This window comes from Ovis canadensis, chromosome 19 (assembly GCF_042477335.2).
Source record: "Ovis canadensis isolate MfBH-ARS-UI-01 breed Bighorn chromosome 19, ARS-UI_OviCan_v2, whole genome shotgun sequence".
Lineage (NCBI taxonomy): Eukaryota > Metazoa > Chordata > Mammalia > Artiodactyla > Bovidae > Ovis > Ovis canadensis.
The window spans coordinates 64,215,115-64,234,417 of NC_091263.1; the positions used below are offsets into that span (position 1 = coordinate 64,215,115).

Below are 19,303 nucleotides of genomic sequence, written 5' to 3' on the forward strand. Positions count from 1 at the left end.
ATACCTGTCACCTTTCCACTATTAATAATAACAATGAAGTTAAATACTAGTGGCTATCAGTGACTATAATCAATTTGATCAAAATATTTTGAAGAATAATTTTGTGTCAATACATCAGTCCAGAAAGAACAAAAAACATAGTCTGATGAATGAGCAGCCCACAGGCATAAGGAAAACCTACCCTGCTACTTAGGTATTTTCATGTAGTGCCTATGAAATGCAGGTACTGTGGTAAGTGCAGGGTATGCTGATGAGCAAAACAGATGCACAAAGAATAAGTATGAACATATGTGTGTGAGTATAAGGAAATTATTTGAACATGATAACTTGACAGAAGAGTTTTGACACATACGTACTTTAAACATGGTTATCTCAGACTTAAGTATGACAAGCTACTGAATGATGATGGGCACAACATATTATATTAGAACTCCAAGAAGGCATTGGAAGCTTCTACTAATTTCAGATGTCCTGAAGCTGGAAAATATCACTATGCCCTTAAAGAGAAAGTGAAAGTGAAAGTTGCTCAGTCATGTCTGACGTTTTGTGACCCCATGGATGGTCAGTCAGTCAGTCAGTTCAGTCGCTAAGTTGTGTCTGACTCTTTGCGACCCCATGAATCACAGCACGCCAGGCCCCCTGTCCATCACCAACTCCCGGAGTTCACTCAGATTCACGTCCATGGAGTCAGTGATGCCATCAAGCCATCTCATCCTCTGTCATCCCCTTCTCCTCCTGCCCCCAATCCCTCCCAGCATCAGAGTCTTTTCCAATGAGTCAACTCTTCGCATGAGGTGACCAAAGTACTGGAGTTTCAGCTTCAGCATCATTCCCTCCAAAGAAATCCCAGGGCTGATCTTCAGAATGGACTGGTTGGATCTCCTTGCAGTCCAAGGGACTCTCAAGAGTCTTCTCCAACACCACACTTCAAAAGCATCAATTCTTTGGCACTCAGCTTTCTTTACAGGCCAACTCTCACATCCATACATGACTACTGGAAAAACCATAGCCTTGACTAGATGAACCTTTGTTGACAAAGTAATGTCTCTGCTTTTCAATATACTATCTAGGTTGGTCATAACTTTTCTTCCAAGGAGTAAGCGTCTTTTAATTTCATGGCTGCAGTCACCATCTGCAGTGATTTGGGAGCTCCAAAATATAAAGTCTGACACTGTTTCCACTGTTTCCCCATCTATTTGCCATGAAGAGATGGGACCGGATGCCATGATCTTCGTTTTCTGAATGTTGAGCTTTAAGCCAACTTTTTCACTCTCCCCTTTCACTTTCATCAAGAGGCTTTTTAGTTCCTCTTCACTTTCTGCCATAAGGGTGGTGTCATCTACATATCTGAGGTTATTGATATTTCTCCCGGCAATCTTGACTCCAGCTTGTGCTTCTTCCAGTCCAGCGTTTCTCATGATATACTCTGCATAGAAGTTAAATAAGCAGGGTGACAATATACAGCCTTGACATACTCCTTTTCCTATTTGGAACCAGTCTGTTGTTCCATGTCCAGTTCTAACTCTTGCTTCCTGACCTGCATATAGGTTTCTCAAGAGGCAGGTCAGGTGGTCTGGTATTCCCATCTCCTTCAGAATTTTCCACAGTTTATTGTGATCCACACAGTCAAAGGCTTTGGCATAGTCAATAAAGCAGAAATAGATGTTTTTCTGGAACTCTCCTGCTTTTTCCATGATCCAGCAGGTGTAGTCCATGGAATTCTCCAGCCCAGAATACTCCAGGCCAGAATACTGGAGTGGGTAGCTGTTCCTTTCTCAAGGGAATCTTCCGAACCCAGGGATTGAACCCAGGTCTCCCACATTGCAGGCAGATTCTTTACCTGCTGAGCCACAAGGGAAGCCCCAAAATACTAGAGTGGGTAGCCTATCCCTTCTCCAGGGGATCTTCCCCAATCCAGGAATCAAACCAGGCTCCTCTGCATTGCAGGCGGATTCTTTACCAACTGAACTATTAGGCAAGCCGAAAAAGAAAGTACTAAACCATAAACCTATCCAAGTTCTAGCTAAGAATCTACTCAGAGGAAACTCCGGAGTAGCTGTATTTTTCGCATAGTACAACCCAAATTATTGCTTGTGTTGCTTCCTCCAAGAGCAATTCCCTTGGTGAAGAACATAAACTAAGTGGGAGGAAAGAGATATGGGTGGGTTGAGATCTTTGAAAACCTAAGAGAAGGTGCAAAAGAGAGGCAAGGGAGGGAAATATTAGATTGGTCAAAAAGTTCATTTGGGTTTTTCTGTAAGAAACCCAGTAATATGATAGAGAGGAAGAGAAAGACAGAACAAAATAACTATAAAGTATAAATTTATTGGTGATTTGTCTCAAATGATGATACTTCACAATAAAAAGATAACCAATTTTCTCATTTGATACTTGGAATCTATAGAAACATCATTCTAATTCAACAAAAGCTCATAAATGTTCACATTTTATTCAAGTCTGTACTTTTTACGTAAAAAAGAAATACAAAAATCCCATAAATTATTCTAAGAGTAAAATATTTCTTACTCCTAGAATAGGTATTTTTCTAAGGCAAAGATCAATTAGGCTGTGTCAGTAGTCCTGGGTTAATGTAACTTTAACTTAGCTATGCTGTATTTATTGTGGTGATGGATGATATTAGAGACTGAGAAGAAATTTTTCTCAATATCTTTATGGAAGGTGTCAAAAATATTAAATTAACATATTAAAATTACATTGCTAGACAAATTATTTTAAAATTCCCTTGGAGAAGATATAATTAATTGACTTATTCTTTGAAAAGAAGACTTTAGTAGAGATGATGGCTAGTTAATTTGAATACAGCCTTGTTTTAATGCCCTTCCTGTATTTTAGGACACAATATTATAAATGCTGATTGCTACTTAATACAATTTTAATAATTTTCATTTATGGAATGAGTGTGCACATAGGTGATGAGGCCAACAAGTATATCCATGTAAATTTAGTGTTGGAATCTTCAAATTTTCAGCCAAATAAATATTAGTGCCTAATCTTAGGGAATAAAATTAAAATGGCTATTATGTAGATGTGGAGAGCTCTGCATTTAATTTAAACTCTGAATAAAATATTGACTATAGTACCAGTTTAGTTTTTATCCTGGGAAGTTCAAACTCATGTTGAAGCAGATATATATTATGGGCATACAGTACAGATAACAAAACAAAGATCAAATAACCCACAGACTAGAGATACTGACAATAATTTTCCTGGTTTTAAGACTGACACTTAAAAATAATCATGGTAAAGCCCTGCATAAACTATATGGGCTTTGGTGTCAGTTCTGGGTACAAACACCAGCTCTACCACTCACTACGCAACAAGGAAAAAGTGCTTCTGAGCCTTACTTTCCTCGCAGGGTAAAACAGAGCTCTTGTTTTGGAAGAATATAATAGCATTTCATTATAACTATACGTACGAGTTAGACCAGGTACTTGCCACAGTGATAGAGGTTGATGTACTCACGAAACTATTAATAGCTGTTATTAAGAGCTTCTGAAATAGATTCTGAAAAGGCAGAGCTATAAGGTCTAAGAGTCTAAAGAAAAAGGCACAAAGTTTAAAATTATATATGATTAATACATCATTACATCAATTACAATGTAAAAACACATTCAGAAAATATTGATTGTGCACTCACAACATGCCAACATATGCTAAGCTTCAATATTTTATGGTATTTTCAAGTGTTAGTGGAACAAGAAGTGTAGAGCTATGAGGGCATAAAAGGTGGACAACGGATATGGTTATCGGTGCTCAGCTGTTGCATGGAGCAGTCTCCTTTAGTTAACCTAATGGTATGGAATGACTTCATTTTGCAGTACACTATCTCTTCTTTCAAATTAAGAAGGAATATTTTTTAAAGGTTTACTCAGTTCAAGTGAGAACCAGAGAGAATAGTCCCATCAGTTTGTCTTTTTCCTTTAATAATAGTAGACCTACAAAGTTGTCATTTGAGTTTAAGTGACTGTATTTTCCTCCAGGGGTAGAGGGGAAAATAGAATGAAGAACTAGGGAAAGAAAGAAGTGGAAGGGGAGGGAGAAAGGAGGCAAGAAGATACAGAAACACCTGGAGAGGAGGATCAAAGAAGAAAGGAGGGAGAAGGTTTACAAAATGTGGGGGGACGGAATTACGTTCCTGGTTTTTGTTTATTAAAATGAACATATAAACACTCCCCCAAACACACACACAAGCATGTTCCTACTCTGCTGAGAAAAAGTTATTAATGAAGGTGGAATAGCTCTGTACTTTGCTGGTAGATACTTCAGTGTTCTCTGTCTTTTTCAAATACAATTTGAACTTGTTTCCAAGCTATCATTTTTAAGTTTTAAGATTTGATTGCAAAATATAATTGGTCTGTTTTGTAACTTTCATCATAAAGAGGTACTGATATTTCTAAAATATTTCTCTTGTGAATTTACTGATATGTATAGTGCAGTGAAACTGCAACATAGGATTTATATAACTGTTATTACCATCAGTTTTGCTTGGCACAAAGTGATGATGTGTTTGCAAATTACTATTATTGATTGTTTAAAATAAATACAATGATACCATTTTATATATATTCTACTGTCTTGAGCAGAGGAGACAAGATCACCAGCTATGCACATTACATTTGCTAAGATTTTTATTGCCTAACGTTAGATTTAGAGAATACTGTCTGATTTACGGTACATCTGAATCCATGTTATATCATACAAGGAATCTGTGATGTGTGCCAAGCAATCCTGTTAACAGTCAAGAGAGGCTGTAATTTAATAAAACAAATAAGGACAGGATACTGTCACTTTGAAAGATCACAAATAACTAAAATTATTATTGTTATCTGTAGGAAAATAAAACAAAAAGCTAGGAAATGGTTGAGGAAAGAGTAAACAGAGATTCAGTCTAGGCGATCCAACAACCAGATGTTATATTTCCAGGAAAAGAACAAAGGCAATAAAGAGGAAATTCTGAAAAAATGATAGAAGAGAATTTCCCAGACCCAAAGACCAGGTGACTTAGGACTGGAAGAGCCCATCAAACACCTAGTATAATAAATGGGAGAAGAAAAACCAAAACCCACAGCAGGGTACATTAAGCCAATTATAAAAGACCAATTATATGACTCCATTTATATTAAATGTCCAGAATAGGCAAATCTTTAGAGATAGATGAGGGAGATGATAACTAAAAAGCACAGCTCTTTTAAGGGTGATAAAACTGATTCTGGTGATGATTGTATTAAGTCTGTGAATGTACTAAAAATCATTGAACTGTCTGATTTAAATTGGTGATCTGTACTTAGCCATAAAAAAGAGCCCATTTGACTCAGTTCTAATGAGGTGGATGAACCTAAAGCCTATTATACAGAGTGAAGTAAGTCAGAAAGAGAAAGACAAATATCGTATATTAATGCATACATATGGAATCTGGAAAGATGGCACTGAGGAACCTATCTACAGGGCAGCAACAGAGACACAGACACAGAGAACAGACTTGTGGACACAGGTAGAGATGGGGGAGAGGGTGGACGAACTGAGAGAGTAGCGCTGAAACATGCACATTACCATACGTAAAATGAGACAGCCAGTGGAAACTTGCTATATGATGCAGGGAGCTCAAATCTGGTGCTCTGTGACAACCTAGAAGAGTAGGATGGGGCAGGAGGTGGGAGGGAGGCTGAAGAGGGAAGGGACATATATATACCTATGGCTAATTCATGTTGATGTAAGGCAGAAACCAATATAATATTGTAAAGCAATTATCCTCCAATTAAAAATAAATAAATTCAAATTAAAAAATAAAAATGTGGGGAACTGTATGGTATGTGAACAAAACTGCTAATGCTAATGTGTGTTAGTTGCTCAGTCATGTGCGACTTTTTGTGACCCCATGAACTGTAGCCCACCAGGCTCCTCTGTCCATGGAATTCTCTAGACAAGAATACTGGAGTGGGTGGCCATTCCCTTCTCCAGGAGATCTTCCTGACCCAGGGATTGAACCCAGGTATCCTGCATTGCAAGTAGATTCTTTACCATCTGAGTCACCAGGGAAGTCACCAGGGAAGCTAATGTTAATAAACTTGTTTAAAAAAAGATATTTCAGTATTCTGGGAATGAAGGGGACAATCTTACCTTCCTGTTCTCTTCCTGAATTCTTTTTTGAAGTCCTATTCTCTCTTCCTTTTTCATAGCATTTTATAATACATAATGAATCTTCTTGATTCTCTTTGTTACTCAGGAATTTTTAACATTCTTTGCTAGTCTCAAGCTCTCTCTGGGGCCAGATATTTTATTCATCTCCCGTTATTCCCTGTGAAAGTATTTCTTCAAATACCTGGTAATACTTGACTGTCCATTCAAATTTAAAAGGCATTGCTGCTGCTGCTAAGTTGCTTCAGTTGTGTCTGACTGTGTGACCCCACAGACGGAAGCCCAGAAGGCTCCCCCATCCCTGAGATTCTCTAGGCAAGAACACTGGAGTGGGTTGCCATTTCCTTCTTCAACACATGAAAGTGAAAAGTGAAAGTGAAGTCGTTCAATTATGTCTGACTCTTAGCAGCCCCATGGACTGCAGCCCACCAGGCTCCTCCGCCCATGGGATTTTCCAGGCAAGAGTACTGGAGTGGGTTGCCACTGCCTTCTCCGAAAAGGCACTAGAGACATGCAGAGATTTTATACATGGGTGAATGGCTAGCAGGTTTCTCTTTCTGGTAGGTGGAAGGGATCTGGTCATTATACTTCGAAACCCTTAAATGCGTCACAATGGAAGGCTTTCCAATAAAGTCCCAGTTCAAACATTTGTTGCCCAGTTTCCCACCAGGCAATTGGTCTTCGTTCATCTAAAGGGGAAACAGATGGCTGCCAGGCTTTCCACTCATGGCAGTGAACTACTACTTTATATACTTTTAAGCACCTCCTTTTTTAAGCTCCAGCACACACTCCCTTTCCTTCATGATTCTAGCAGCTGCACGGTAAACCAGCTCCTTCATTAGCTAAGGTTTCCTCCATATTATAGGCTTCTTCTGTCACTAATCCTCCATCTATTTTTCAGCTTCTAGAAATAGGCTCATATTTCCCATTTATTGCTGGGCTTCTCCCATTCTTTTTTTTTTTTTTTAAATAATTTCAATGATGTCTTGGGGAGGAGAGGAGCTAAACACTTGTTCTAAAATATACTTTCAGGTATATGTATATCTTAAATAGGAAGCAATCTAGTCACTTCAAAGTTCAATGGGCCCGATTTTAAGAGAATATGACAAAAGCATTTGAGAATTATATCAATTATTAAGTCTGGAGGAAATAAAACCTGAGTACTATCTACTCTAGCTTCCCATGTCAAAGTCTTATAATTTTACTTGAATGGCAATAGCAAATAAGCATACCCACTGCATAAATATAGGACTATTTCTGAATGATAAATTAGTTAAGAATATTCTGAAGTACAGATGTAGACAGTTTCTGTTTGTAGTATATGCTTACTCAGATTCATTATATGACTGTAAGATGTAAAGGACACTAAGTTCACAAGAAATTAAAAGATACTAAAGGATGAAACAAAAGAGTATTCTGATTACTGAGGTCTACGACCAAGGAATATGAACTGGAAGAAAGCCCAGAGGTTAATGCGGTCCAATTATTTAATTTTCTGGAAGTGAAAATAGAGGCTGAAAATAGAGACTGACAGAGTTTCAGTGAGTAGAACCAACCAGTGAATATCCTTTGCTATAAAGTAAAAGAAACAACTACTCATTGTAAAACATGATCAAAGCTTAGTGGCGAATACAACCATGTCTTTTCATTCCTAAAGATAAGCTTTGATCAGGTACAAACTCCATAAGGACTGAGTTATCATAAGTGAAACTGAGAGATGCCCGAATGATATTCATACTTACTCATTGCCCCAGTCCAGGCGCACGGTGATGTGCCGCTTAACCTCCCGCACCTGATCCTGAGTCAGGTGACCAGACAGCAGCTGCCTTCGAAGGTCAATAAGTTCATTCATCACATGGCGCAGCTTGTAGAAAAGATCTACTTTATGTTTCTGAAAGGGTATTTTTGGTGTTGGGTGAAATGAAAAAAGGGATATGGAAAGGGAATGAAAAAAAAGAGAAACAGTTAAACTATGAAAAGTGCTCATTTCTCTGAACCTCTAAAAAAATAAAAGGCAATGTAAAGAGAAGCTTATTTAAGAATGTTAAAACAATGTCCTTAGTTCCTACTGTCTAAAAATCTCTATAAAGTGATATCTAACAACATAATTGACCTGGCTCATGTAAAATGCCATTTGTTTACTCTATCCTAGACTATTAATTTTCCAGTAAGTTACTAAACTCAATTACAACAAAAAGAAACAGAGAAACCTAGAGAGGTTTTCACTGACAGAAGTTACTCTGTACGTTACCACGAAGATTTCAACCATCCAGCAACATCTCTGGCTTCTCCAGAAGGATACTCAAGTTGCCGGAGGGAGGGAGAGAATCACTTGCCCTATTTTGAAGGAACTGCTCCAACATAAAGTTACAGTCTCTGGAGTGAGATTCATTCCAGGTTTCCAGGCCTCATCTAGTTTTAATTAGCTTTTGAAAACAGTATGTGTCCCCAGTGTCACAGATTTCTACTCTTTTCAGTTCAATAAAAAGTCTCACCTTTATGAGAGTTAAGTGGAAACATCTTAATGAACTTAATTATGGACATCACAGTGCTTTTAACCTTACAAGTAAAAACTGTAAATGCTATGACAGTACATAACTGCTTATCAAAAAGATTCATTTAAGAACACAGGTTTAAAAACTAAAGTTCTATTTGCTCAGAAGTGAAATCTTGATTTTGTAATTCTTGATTCCTGTTTCTATTATAGAGAAGCACAATTTTATATGATAATTAAAATTCCTCAAATGTAACTAGTCCAAAAGAACACTTTTAAGGGCAGATCAATCTTTACCAGAGTGTTAGTAAAGTCTCTATCTGGGAGTTCCCCTAAAGAGACACTTGCCAAAATAAGCTGGATTCAAAATAAGCTGGCTATAAAAAAATTTATAATTAAAATTATAAAAAGTAAATTACCAATTAGTAGAATCAGCTAATGTTTTTAAGTAGCCCTAATCTTATGATTACAATGTTTGGAATAACGTGGTACTCAGAAATCATTTAATGGAGCATTAGATTTATAAAGGCCCATTTTAAAGAGAAGTTATTTTTAACTATTAATAAGAGACCTTAGTAATCACCCACTCTAACTCCATCAAGCTGTTCTTTCTTTACTCAATGAACATATGAAGAAAGGTTAAGCACCTTGATGGTACACAATGCTGGCAGATGGACAGGACCCAAATTTTCGCCAGCGCAAAAGCAACAAAGCCTAAGCAAACTGCATCTGCAAAACTGAGAGCTTGAAGCAACAGTGGCAATGTGCTGTTTTCTTCCAGCACATGCATTTCTCTTTGACCAATCAGGGCCACCCGTCTGAATTTAAAATAGGAAGTTAGGATTAATACTTTCCCATCAAGCCATATGCAACAATCCACTATACAGACATACAAGCATTTATTCATTCACTCAGTTAACAAACACTTATGGAGCACCTCCTGGGTGCTATAACTTTGTTGTGATCCTAAGTCCCTACTCTCATGGTGCTTTCATTCTAGAGAGCAGAGACAGACCACACAGGCAAATACATAATGGTGGTGAGATATACATAATATCTCATATACAAATACATAATTCTAAGAAGAAAAATTAAAGCAGAACAGGAACAATGGGTGACCAAAGGGTGAGTTGGCTGGGAAACAGAAGGTACTGCTTCAGGTAGAATAGTCAGGGAAAGGCTTCTTTGAGAGCTGAACTTTAAGTAGAAACCTGAATGAAATATGGTGACAGCATTTAGGAAAACTGGGGAAATTTTACAGACATGAGAAACAGCAAGAGCAAATGCCTCAATGTGGAAGTAGACTTGGCATATTCACAGAGAACAGATCAGTGCATCTGAAACAAAGCAAACAAGGGGGAAAGTGGTGATCATGCAGTGAGAGGCAACATGGGACCAGATTAGGCTGGGTCTTTGTTAATTATAAGGACTTCCCTGGTGGCTCAGATGGTAAAGCGTCTGTCTACAATGTGGGAGACCTGGGTTCGATCCCTGGGTTGGGAAGTTTCCTGGAGAAGGAAATGGCAACCCACTTCCGTACTCTTGTCTAGAAAATCCCATGGATGGAGGAGCCTGGTGTCCATGGGGTCGCAAAGAGTCGGACACAACTGAGCGACTTCACTTGCTAATTATATTAGGGGCTTAAGCTTTTATTCCTAGCAAAATTGGAAGCCTCTGGAGATTTGGAGCAGAAACGTAATGTGATATGACAGAAGTCCTGAAAGCATTACTCTGAGTGCTCTGTGCAAAGAGACAGTGGGGGTTCCAGATAGGAAACTATTTATTGCAACAATCCCCAAGATGATGGCTGACAGGAAAAAGGTAAGAATGGTAAAGGTAAACGTTTCAGGGTTTGGAACTTTGACAAGTTTTGCAGTTAGAGCTGTCAATATCTGCTGACAGATTGGATGTGAGATATGAATGGAGTCAAGGACCATTCTTTTTCCTAGACCGAGAGGCAGGCCTAGAAGAGGCAAACAAGGTTCAACTTGGACATGCTAAGTTTGACACTGAGTTTCAACACTTAGAGGTCAGAAAAGTGAGGAGAATCTAGCAAAGGAAACTAAGAAGCAAGCAGCGAGGTGAGAGGAAAAGCAAGAGAGTACAGAAAGCAGGCGTTAAAGGCTTTGTTAAATGTACTGAGAGGTTACACGAAACACAGACTGAGAACTGGCCACTGTTCTTGGCGCTGTGGTGGCCACTGACGGGATGGCCAGGGCGGTCTCAAGGTCGATGGGGAAGGAGGGGACAGACAAGGCACAGACAACACTTCTGCAGACTCTCACTAACTGGAGGCAGAGAAACGGGGTAGCAAAGCTGCATTGTGCCATTAGCAAAGAGTCAGTCGCTCAGTTGTGTCCAACTCTGTGACCCCATGGACTGTAACCCACCAGGCTCCTCTGTCCATGGCATTTTCCAGGCAAGAATATTGGAGTGGGTTGCCATTTCCACCTTCAGGGGATCTTCCCAACCCAGGGGTCGAACCCAGGTCTCTCACACTGTAGGCAGATTCTTTACCATCTGAGCCACCAGGCAGGATTTTTAAAAACAAAACACAATTTTAGGCTATTTGTATGCTGAAGGGAATAATCTGGTAAAGGGGAAAATTTGATGATGTGGATGTTAAATCCTTGAGTTGTCAAGAAGAGATGGGTCCCAGGTTAAAAGAGGAGGTTTTGCTTAAGCAGGATATTCCACTGTCATAGAAAGGAAAGGCACACACAACTGAGTAATGACACCAGCAGTCAGGAGATTCGGTGACAGAACTAAATTTTCCCTTTGGATGTTTTATTCTCAAGGAAATAAAAAGCAAGGTCACCAGCTAAGAGTGAGTAGAGGGAGTGTTAGAGGTTTGAGAACAGAAGAAAAGATCTTTAAAAAAGTTTCATAGAGAATGGTAACAAATTGTCAAGGGAAAGATAGCTCAACTGTTAGATGGTTTTGACTTTGTGAACACTAATTAAAAGCGCAGTTTTGTGTTTATTTTAAATCACATATAATGAAGTATATTGATACTGAAATATCACATGTATATGTATGAGGGGGCTTCCCTTGTGGCTCAGACGGTAAAGCATCTGCCTACAATGCAGGAGACCTGGGTTCGATCCCTGGGTCGGGAAGTTCCCCTGGAGAAGGAAATGGCAACCCACTCTAGTATTCTTGCCTGGAAAATCCCATGGACGGAGGAGCCCGGTTGACCACAGTCCATGGGGTTGCAAAGTTGGACACAACTGAGCGACTTCACTTCACTTCATATACATGTGTGTGCATATATACATGCACACACATAATATATACTCACATACACATACATAGAATATCTATATAACAAACATGCACACACACACACATATACTATCAATGCAAGAATATACTAATACATTCTTTTAAGGCATTACATGGTTATTTTTTTAAATCAAGAGTTTCTAACAGATTGTATTTTCCAAAGATGACAATAATATCTCCCATCCCAAGTGCTCTTCTGCAAAAATATGAATCTGACACTCCCCTAGAATGAACTGGAGCCCATTTTTTCTTTCTTTCCTTTTCCTTTTTTCGCTGTGCCTTGCAGCTAGGAGGATCTTCATTCCCTGGTCAGGGATTGAACTTGAGCCACCGAGTGAAAGCACGGAGTCCTAACCATTGCACAGCCAGAGAAGTCCCTGGAACCTATTTCTTTACAGCCCTAAATCTGGGCAGGCCCTAAGACTGCTCTGACCAATCCAGTGGTGAGCTGGGACAGCAGTGAGTAGGCTAGTTCTAGACACAGCCCTTAACTAGTCTGGCAGCTTCTGTTTCCTGTCTCTTGGAATACATGTTCTTGGGAGGTTGCCTCTCAGAATCCAGCTGCCATGCTGTGAAATGCCCAAGCTATGTGGAGAGGCCACAAGGAGACACTCCACTACGCCATCTCAGCTGTGGGGGTGAGCAATGTCAGATGCCACGCCTAGCCGAGCCACACCTTCAGAAGAGTATAGCTTCTACCAACATGTGGCTACAACAGAATGATAAACCCTACGTAAAACTGCCCAGCTGACCTCACTATATCCAGAGAAGATGAAATACAGTACATCGCTGTTTTAAGCCACTAAGCTTTGGAGTAGTTCGTTATGTAGAAACCAGCACAACTGTACGGTATTTTTTTCCAATAGAAAAATCAGTTACTGTTTCTAATTATGTAAAGCTGGGAATACTAATCTGCAATAAGAAAGAAACAGATCATACAATCAGAAAGCAGCCCTGTTATTATAATCAATGTGGTGCTAACTTCTTTTTCCAGGCCAACCTAATGGCCTCTTTGACCAGAGGTCCTAGCACTAGAGGCTCCACCAGCATTGCTCAGACACCACACAGTACCTAGCAGAAGAGAACACACACCATTCACCATGAATAATCTGGGAGACTGACTCCAGAGCACACAATTTACCTGCGAGCACTTGATGCCACAGGACAGCTAAACATCCCACTCAGCTGAAAAATTCTTTTCTTCTGAGAAACCTGCTCCTTAGTAAACCAAACTAACAGTATATAAGGGATACACCATGAGATGGCTGGATGGCATCACTGACTCGATGGACGTGAGTCTGAGTGAGTCAGACGTGAGTCTGAGTGAGTTAGTGATGGACAGGGTGGCCTGACATGCTGAGATTCATGAGGTTACAAAGAGTCAGACACGACTGAGCGACTGAACTGAACTGAACTGAACTGACGGATATTGTGAGTTTGGTTCCAGATCACCACAATAAAGTGAATACGAACATAAAGAGAGTCACACAGATTTTTTGGCTTCCCAGTGCACATAAAAGTTAGGTTTACACTAAGCTGTAGTCTATTAAATGTGCAATAGCAATAATGTCTAAAGAAACACTGTATATATCTCAATTTAAAATATCTTATTGTTAAAAAATGCTAACTATCATCTGAGCCTTTTGTGAGGGGGAAAAGGAGTATGATAACAAAGATTACTGATCACAGATCACCATAACAAATATTATAATGAAAAAGTTTGAAATATTAAAAGAATTACCAGAATGAGACACAGAGACACGAAGTGAGCAAATGCTGTGGGGAAAATGGCACCAACAGACTTGCTCTGCACAAGGTTGCCACAGACTTCAATTTGCAAAAAAAAAAAGAAAAAGAAAACCAAAACACTGTATCTGTGAAGCACAGCAAAGCAAAGCACAATTACACCAGGTATGCCTGTAATCAGACTGGCAATAAAATTTAGCTTTCCTACACAATCATCCCTAGTTACTATCATTGCTAAAAAAATGAAGACAAAAAATTGTTTTAAGGAGAAGAAAAAGAAATCTTAGTAACATATTTACCCTCTGTAAAAGCTCTAATATTTGTCAAGAATGGTCACAGAATGTTTGGAAACTATACTGAAGAGCCAGCAAAAACCATACATTTAGAATAATTTAACTACTTTGCAAGCACAAGCAGGTAGAATTTACTTTATCATTGTGAAAGAATTCTTGGAGCTCTGCAGAAACACTCCTGATTTAAAAATTATTTTTATTAAACTGCTAGTAACTCAGTGTTGAAAGAAAAACTGTGCTGCAATAATGCCTCTAATAAATGAGCAAAGCTTTGGGTATCCATCACAAACCAAGCTAACCTTATTTTATAGCTATATATGCACAGATTGTTTAACATACACGAATAGGACTATACAAATCTAACTTAAAAATTACATCAAAAGTACTGCTCTTGTCAAAGAGAACAAAGGGGCTGCCATAAGTGCTAAAAACTTTAGGTCAAAATCAATTTAATAGAAACTAAACACTGCACCTAAAGTTTAAGTGGTTAAGGGAAGATTCCTAGACCTCTATTTCATCTCTTACTTTCAAACATTCTTTTATTTATATATATGGGAGAAATATCAATAACCTCAGATATGCAGATGACACCACCCTTATGGCAGCAAGTAAAGAGTAACTAAAAAGCCTCTTGATGAAAATGAGAGAAGAGTGAAAAAGTTGGCTTAAAGCTCAACATTCAGAAAACAAAGATCATGGCATCTGGTCCCATCACTTCATGGCAAATAGATGGGGAAACAGTGGAAACAGTGTCAGACTTTATTTTGGGGGGCTCCAAAAATCACTGCAGATGGTGACTGCAGCCATGAAATTAAAAGACGCTTACTCCTTGGAAGGAAAGTTATGACCAACCTAGACAGCATATTAAAAAGCAGAGATATTACTTTGTCAACAAAGGTTCGTCTAGTCAAGGCTATGGTTTTTCCAGTGGTCATATATGGATGTAAGAGTTGGACTGTGAAGAAAGCTGATTGCTGAAGAATTGCTGCTTTTGAACTGTGGTGTTGGAGAAGACTCTTGAGAGTCCCTTGGACTGCAAGGAGATCCAACCAGTCCATCCTAAAGGAGACCAGTCCTGGGTGTTCACTGGAAGGACTGATGCTAAAGCTGAAACTCCAATACTTTGGCCACTGGAAGGACTGATGCTAAAGCTGAAACTCCAATACTTTGGCCTCCTCAAGCGAAGAGCTGACTCATTGGAAAAGACTCTGATGCTGGGAGGGATTGGGGGCAGGAGGAGAAGGGGACGACAGAGGATGAGATGGCTGGATGGCATCACTGACTCAATATACATGAGTTTGGGTGAACTCCAGGAGTTGGTGATGGACAGGGAGGCCTGGCATGCTGTGATTCATGGGGTCGCAAAGAGTCGGACACGACTGAGTGACTGAACTGAACTACTCCTTGGAAGGAAAGTTATGACCAACCTAGACAACATATTAAAAAGCAGAGACATTTTGTCCACAAAGGTCCACCTAGTCAAGGCTATGGTTTTTCCAGTGGTCATGTATGGATGTGAGAGTTGGACTATAAAGAAAGCTGAGTACCAAAGAATTGACGCTTTTGAACTGTGGTGTTAGAGAAGACTCTTGAGAGTCCCTTGGACTGCAAGGAGACCCAACTGGTCCATCCTAAAGGAGATCAGTCCTGGGTGTTCATTGGTAGAGCTGATTTTGAAACTGCAACCCTAGTACGCTGGCCACCTGATGCGAAGAGCTGACTCATTTGAAAAGACCCTGATGCTGGGAAAGACTGAGGGCAGGAGAAGAGGATGACAGAGGATGAGATGGCTGGATGGCATCACCGACTCAAAGGACATGGGTTTGGGTGGACTCTGGGAGTTGGTGATAGACAGGGAGGCCTGGTATGCTGCGGTTCATGGGGTCACAAAGAGTCAGACATGACTGAGCAACTGAACTGAACTGAGGTGGCTTTATTTACTCCTTTAATTTCTGTCAAAATGTTGATGCATCATTCTTAAATATTAATGGAAAAAAATATATTAATATAACAAAGAAAGCATTCCAGGAATAAAAGAACATTTCAAAGAAACAATAATCAACATTCTAGAAAGCATAATGATTACAGTACACCCTTGAAAAACGAACAGGAGATAACAAAACAAGAAAAAGATCTAGAGCCCCAAAAGCTTGTGGGAGGTAGAAAGAGGATAGCTATAATTTAAAACAAAATTCAGTAATAATGACAGACTAAAACTTTGAGGAATTCCACCACAGAGTAATACAAAAAACATAATACAATGGATAAATGAGTGAGAAAATATAAGAAAACTAGTGAATCATTCTAGGATGTCCAATTCTAATAAAAGAATTTCTAGGAAGAAAAAGTTATATAAACAGACAGAAAGAAACTGCCAAAGAAGTAGTACAATAATTATTATACAATATTGTATTGCAATACAATATTCCAGAACTGAAGTAAACTAGTTTCTAGAATGAGAGAACTCATTGCATAGCTGGTATAATCAACGGAAAAATACAACTAAGACATATCACTGTAAAACTGCAGACCACTGGGGACAAAGGGATGATCCTAAAATCTTTCATGGAAAACAACTTGTTAATAAAAGACTCAGGAACTAGAATGACATTGGACTTCTCAGGAACAAGACTGGAAGCTAGAAAATAATAAAGTAATACTTTAAAACTTCTGCTCATTATTTGTAATCAAGAATTTTATATCAAGCCAAACCATCAGTCAAAGTAAGGGTGGTCTAAAGACATTTCAAGTATGCAAAATCTCAAAAAATATTCTCCTACACACTTTTCTCAGGAAGTTATGGAGAAAGTAATTCATCAAATGAGGAAGTAAACCAGGAATCAAAGTGACATTGGTTTAATGCAGGAGATAAAGGAACATAGGGGAGGGGCAAAGAAATCCTCAGGCCAGATTAACACAAGAGGTTGGAGGGCTCCATACAGGTTTTCACTGGGGAAAAAAAATTAAACTAAAAAAAAAAAACACCCTAAAGTATGTGAACATATTCAAAGGAGATCTTCATTTCTGCCAGAAGACTAGGAGGAAAACACATGAAACAAAACAAAAAGCAACAATTATTAATATTAAAAAAACAAATTTATACAAGAAAGGAAATGTAACTTTAATTCCCTATATGGCTCAGAGGTGAAAGTAGTTACACAGGCATAGTAACAGCTACATACTGACTTAACAAAAAAAAAAAAAAAAAGATGATATAACTATTTTGGAAGTGCTGGAGGATGGAAAGAGTATATGTGTATGGAGAAAAACATTCAAAGATTAATTCTTATCTTCTATAGTAAAAAATCATTAAATAACATCTAAATAGAAAAATCAAAATATATGTTAAAAGAATATTTAGAAATATGAAATAAAAGAAGAAACAGCTAAAAGAAGTTAAAAACTTAAGTATGGAATGGCAATCAGGAATGGGAAGAGATAAGGCCAAAAACTACTATTTTTCACTAAAGGCCTAGTTATTTTTACTATATTATTTTAAAATTCATATAAACATATTTGATTATCTTTAAAAATGAAATTAAATAACCCTTACCATAAAAAGCCTCCCCTACCCTAAGTGTGTTTCTCTGGGTCGCAAAGTTAAACAGAGTCTCAATTCAGCTTTCACTGCTGCTTATTACTTTAAATATTAACAAATGAAAGCAGCCAAACCTGCACAAGTGCAGTGATTTCCTGCCAGAATCAACACAAAAGCTAGATCATTTATATGTCTCATTCCCAGAGTGAATGAAAAATGAAACACATTCCACAGCAGAAAAACGCCCTGGAGAAAGCTTTGTCTCTTGACTACAGCATAGCATCTGTTGGTTCATGGCTTCCACATCTGGTGACAGTATATACAGGGCAGAAATGATAGCAGCTACCCTGCCAAACAAGCCCCTTCAGACTATGAGTCAACCAGCTTCATCAAAGAGTGGAAAAGGCAGAAGGCACACACTTGCATCCAAGTTATCTAGAGATGCTGCATGAACAGTACTTTCAGGCAAGGCCAAAATTCCAAGGGCATTAAGGGATTCTGCTGTGCCAAATTCTACCCGTCTGCTCCAGTCTTACCTACCGAAATTTTACCCCTGTCTACTCCAGTCTTACCTACTGACTCTCTCTTACCTAGTGAAACCAACAGAACAGCTGGAAACTTCAAACAGAAACACAAATTACTTCACCCCACCACTCCACTCTTACAATTTATGTTTATCACCATTAAAAACACTCAATCTGTGAAATTTACCCAGACCATTTCCTGCCTTCCTATGACCTACCCTTGCTCTGGGGTCTCATAGTTCTTTGAAATAAAGACAATACAGCATAGTGGATAAGGGTACTGGCTCTAGAGTCAGAATTTAGACTGTTTTCTGTCTTAACTCTGTGAACTGCTGTGCCTTGGGCAAATTTACTAATCCCTGTGTGAGTGTGGTTGCCTCACCCAATAACAACAACAACAAATAGAGCATCTATCTAGGATTATTTTAGGAGTTAACTGTGCCTGGAACCTAGTAAGTTCTCGTAAGTACAGCTTTTACCATAATATATTCTTTGCCCTCCCTCCAACAGACATTCTTCTACGAACCTGACATGTACATCACCAAGTCATGTACATGGGCTTCCAAACTATGATCACAGCACCCCTGCCAGTATACTACATCCGGCCTTAACCTCTGAATCTTACTATGGTCAAATGCCTAATAACAATCCTTTTCAATCTTCTACTAGTAAACATGGTCTTGATTTGTACCCTTTTGCTTTTTCATATTTTAACTACCTATGTATGTTATCCCTTAAAAAGTATCCTCACTTTTAGCCAGTGGGAACTGGCTGGATGATACAGGGTGCTCAAACCTGGTGCTCCGTGACAACCTAGAGGGGTGGGAAGGGGTGGGAGGTGTGAGGGAGGTTCAAGAGGGAGGGGACACATGCATATGTATGGCTGGTTCATGCTGATGTACCAGATGGCAGAAACCAACACAATATTGTAAAGCAGTTATCCTCCAATTAAAAATAAATTTTAAAACATATCCTCACCAACATTTGTGTTCTTTTTGATGACAGTCATTCTGAGAGCTGTGAGGCATATCTCACTGTGGTTTTGATTTGCATTTCTGAAATAGTTAGTGATGTTGAGCATCTTTTCATGTACCTATGTATCTTCTCTGGAAGAATGTCTGTTTAGGTCTTCTGACCATTTTTTAATTAGGTTGTTTGCTTTTATGCTATTGTGTTGTGTAAGCTGTTTATTTATTTTGCATAGTAACCACCATAACCAGTCAGAAAGACTAATCATCAAAAAGTCTACAAATGATAAATGCTGAAG

At 38.8% G+C, this 19,303-nt stretch overlaps 1 protein-coding gene across 1 annotated transcript in view; it reads right to left on the reverse strand.

Moving 5' to 3' along the window:
* Positions 1 to 19,303, reverse strand: part of DOCK3 (dedicator of cytokinesis 3) — a 291,789-nt gene that overhangs the window by 169,965 nt on the left and 102,521 nt on the right. The window contains exon 6 of the mRNA XM_069561103.1: positions 7,899 to 8,047. Within this exon, the coding sequence (XP_069417204.1) occupies positions 7,899 to 8,047 (149 nt within the window). The remainder of the gene's footprint in view (positions 1 to 7,898; positions 8,048 to 19,303) is intronic.